Source organism: Nicotiana tabacum, chromosome 3 (assembly GCF_000715075.1).
Source record: "Nicotiana tabacum cultivar K326 chromosome 3, ASM71507v2, whole genome shotgun sequence".
Lineage (NCBI taxonomy): Eukaryota > Viridiplantae > Streptophyta > Magnoliopsida > Solanales > Solanaceae > Nicotiana > Nicotiana tabacum.
This window is the reverse complement of record NC_134082.1, coordinates 28,273,405-28,276,492: the sequence shown is the minus strand read 5'-3', so window position 1 is coordinate 28,276,492 and position 3,088 is coordinate 28,273,405. Positions and strand designations below refer to the sequence as shown.

Here is a 3,088-nt window from a genome sequence, read left to right as displayed (position 1 = left end):
TGTCTTCAAACATAGTATCTCTTGATTACATTTGAGTTGATAGGCTTCGTGCTGACTCTCCCGTCCATCTATGCCAAAATCAGAGCTCCTCCCCAAAAATATTCGGTGGATCACGTAAGGACCTTTCCAATTTGGCGCAAACTTAACTTTCCTTTGGCTTTTTTTGTTTAATGTGTAGGCCATCCTATTTTGATATAGGTGATTTAATATAGGTGATCATGTCATACTACGTCCATTCTCTTCTCGTCAATGAGCATGAGTTGCTCTTGCCTGATCTGTATCCATTATGTGTCATCTAACTTGGCTTCTTGAATGACTCTTAAGGATGGTATCTCAAATTATGTGGTTATCACAGCTTTAGTGCCATTTACCAACATGTATGGCATTGCCCTAGTGGATGTCTTCATGGTGGTCCGATAAGCTAGTAAGCCAAATGATAATTTCTCGTGTCATTACCTATGATTGTCCACTATCTATAGTAGAATCCCTTTGATGTTTTTGTTGGCTGCTTCAACTGGCTCATTCTTTTTTAGTCTGTAGGTTGTAGAGTTATGGTGGACAATTTTGAACTTCTGGAAAATTTCCCTAATGCGATCACTATTGAGATTAGTTGCATTGTCAGTGATGATTGACTCGGGTATCCCAAACGGGCAAACTATGTTGTTACAGACGAAATATGCCACTATTTGTTTTGTGAGGGCCTTGTATGTAAAAACATCAACCCATATGGTGAAGTTATCAATTTCTACCAAGATAAAAGGTGTCCATTCGATACGGCAGGCTCTAGGTCCAATTACGTCCATTCCCCAAGAGGCAAATGACCAAGGGGAACCCATTATGTTCAGCTCATTAGGTGGAACCCAGATGAAATCCCCATGGATCTGGCACTGGCGAAACTTCTGCACATAGCAGATACTATCGCCTTCTATGGTCATTCAAAAGTATCTGACTCTTAAAATCTTCTTGGATAAGGTAAAGCCGTTCATGTGGGATCTGCACGTCCCTACATGTTCTAACAATTGGGTTGATTCAATAGAATTTACACATCTTAACAGACCCAAGTCTGGGATCCTCTGATACAGGACTTCCCCGTTGAGATAAAAGTGATTTGCCAGCCTTCTAAGCGCACGCTTCTGTCTATTAGTAGCATTCTTTGGATACTCTCTTATTTCAAGGAACCTTTTGATGTCTAGTACCATGGCTTACCGTATGGCTCTTTGTCTACATCTCTATCTTGATAGGGTCAATGTAATTCTTATTTTGATGCTGAATCATGCATGACAAGGTTGCGGCAGCATCGACAAACTCGTTCTGAATCCTAGGAATGTGCTTGAACTCGATCTTTGTGAACTTCTTGTATAGTTCCGTTACGTAATGCAGGTACGGAAGGATCTTGACGTTCTTTCTAGTCCATTATCCTTAAACTTGATGTATCAACAGATCATAATCTCCTATTACCAGAAGCTCCTTGATGTTCATGTCCAATTGCCATCCTAATCCCTAGGATGTATGCTTCATCCTACCAGCCTAGTCACTTGCAGCGGATCAGGCCCCAATTGACCCACCCAGGAGTGATGAGGAGAATCTAGAGCAGTTTTGGGAGGCTCATGCCACCATCATTCAGTGGGGATTAGTCAGAGTATGCTCATGATTTCATAGACCAATGCTAGTAGATTCTTGATACGGGAGGTATTCTGGAGACTAGTGAAGTCTCATTTTCTACTTTTCAGCTGTGAGGGGTAGCTTTCAGATGGTGGGAGGCTTATGAGTTAAGCAGGACAGTCAGGGCTTTACCATTTAAGTGGCACAAGTTCTCCATTATCTTCATGGAGATATTTGTTCCACAGACCCGCAAGGAGGAGTTGTTCAGGAAATTTGAGCATTTATGCCTAGAGGGTATGTCTGTGACCCAGCATGAGATGAGATTCTCAGAGTTGGCTCATCACAAGATCTGGATTGTTCCCACATAGAGGGAGAGGATTAGGAGGTTCATTAATGGCCTCAACTATGGACTGCGCTTTGTTATGACTCGAGAGATTGCATCAGGTGCTATGTTCATCTAGGTGGTTGATATTGCTAGGTGGCTAGAAGAGGTCCGTAGTCACATGCTTGGGGAGAGGGAGTCCAAAAGGCCTTGTGGTTCGGGTAGTTTTAGTAGTGTTTCTTCTGGAGGGCAGTCCCACCACAACAGGAGTTGTCCATAAAGGCCCGCTCAGATGGCTTGTCTGGTTTATCATGATGCATCACCTAGCCATGGTTAATATAGTGCTCGTATGGGTCGGTCATCTTTCAGTGCCCTCCCAACTTAGAGCTCATCTTATGCTCCGTCAGTTTAGGGTTCATCTGTACCAGGTTCTTCTAGTAGCTATTCTGGTTCTCGGGGTCCGATTTAGTCTCCACCACCATTGACGAATCAGAGTTTCTACGAGTGTGAGGAGTTTGGACATGTGGGGAGGTATTGTCCCCTTTTCTTGGGAGGTCCAATTTAATAGAGGGATCTGGCTATTACTCTTATCCCAGTTACTTCATCACCCTCTTAGATAGCTCGGGGTGTGGTTCATGCAGCTAGAGGTCTCCTTAGAGGGGGAGGCAGATCAGGTTGCGGTCAGGCTCGATGTTATGCTTTTCCTGCTCGGCCAGAGGCTGTTTCTTCAGACGTAGTAATCGCGGGTATCGTCTCAGTATGCCACACAGATGATTCTATATTATTTGACCCTAGTTCTACTTATTCGTATGTATCATCATATTTTGATTGTTATCTGGATATGCCCCATGAGTCCTTAGTTTCGTCTGTTCATGTATCTACGCCGGTAGGAGATTCTATTATTATGGATCGTGTGTATCATTCGTATGTGGTGACTATTGAGGGATTGGAGACTAGAGTTGATATTTTATTGCTTAGTATTATTGATTTTGACATGATTCTGGGCATGGATTGGTTATCCCCATGTCATGTTATTCTAAATTGTCATGCTAAGACTGTGACATTAGCGATGATGGGGTTGCCTAGAATTGAGTGAAGAGGTTCTCTAGATTATGTTCCTAGTAGGGTGATTTCATATCTGAAGGCTCAACGGATGGTTGGAAA

The 3,088-nt window shown here is 43.0% G+C and overlaps 1 protein-coding gene across 1 annotated transcript; it reads right to left on the bottom strand.

Annotated features, from left to right (window-relative positions):
- Positions 1–473: 473 nt before the first annotated feature.
- Positions 474–935, bottom strand: LOC142175956 (uncharacterized). The gene has a single exon (XM_075242967.1). It carries the CDS (start codon positions 933–935, stop codon positions 474–476), a length of 462 nt encoding a protein of 153 aa, XP_075099068.1.
- Between the last annotated feature and the right edge of the window lie 2,153 nt (positions 936–3,088).

What these genes read in the sequence shown, in the direction of transcription:
- LOC142175956 (XM_075242967.1), bottom strand. Translation starts at nt 935, where the DNA reads ATGACCATAGAAGGCGATAGTATCTGCTATGTGCAGAAGTTTCGCCAG.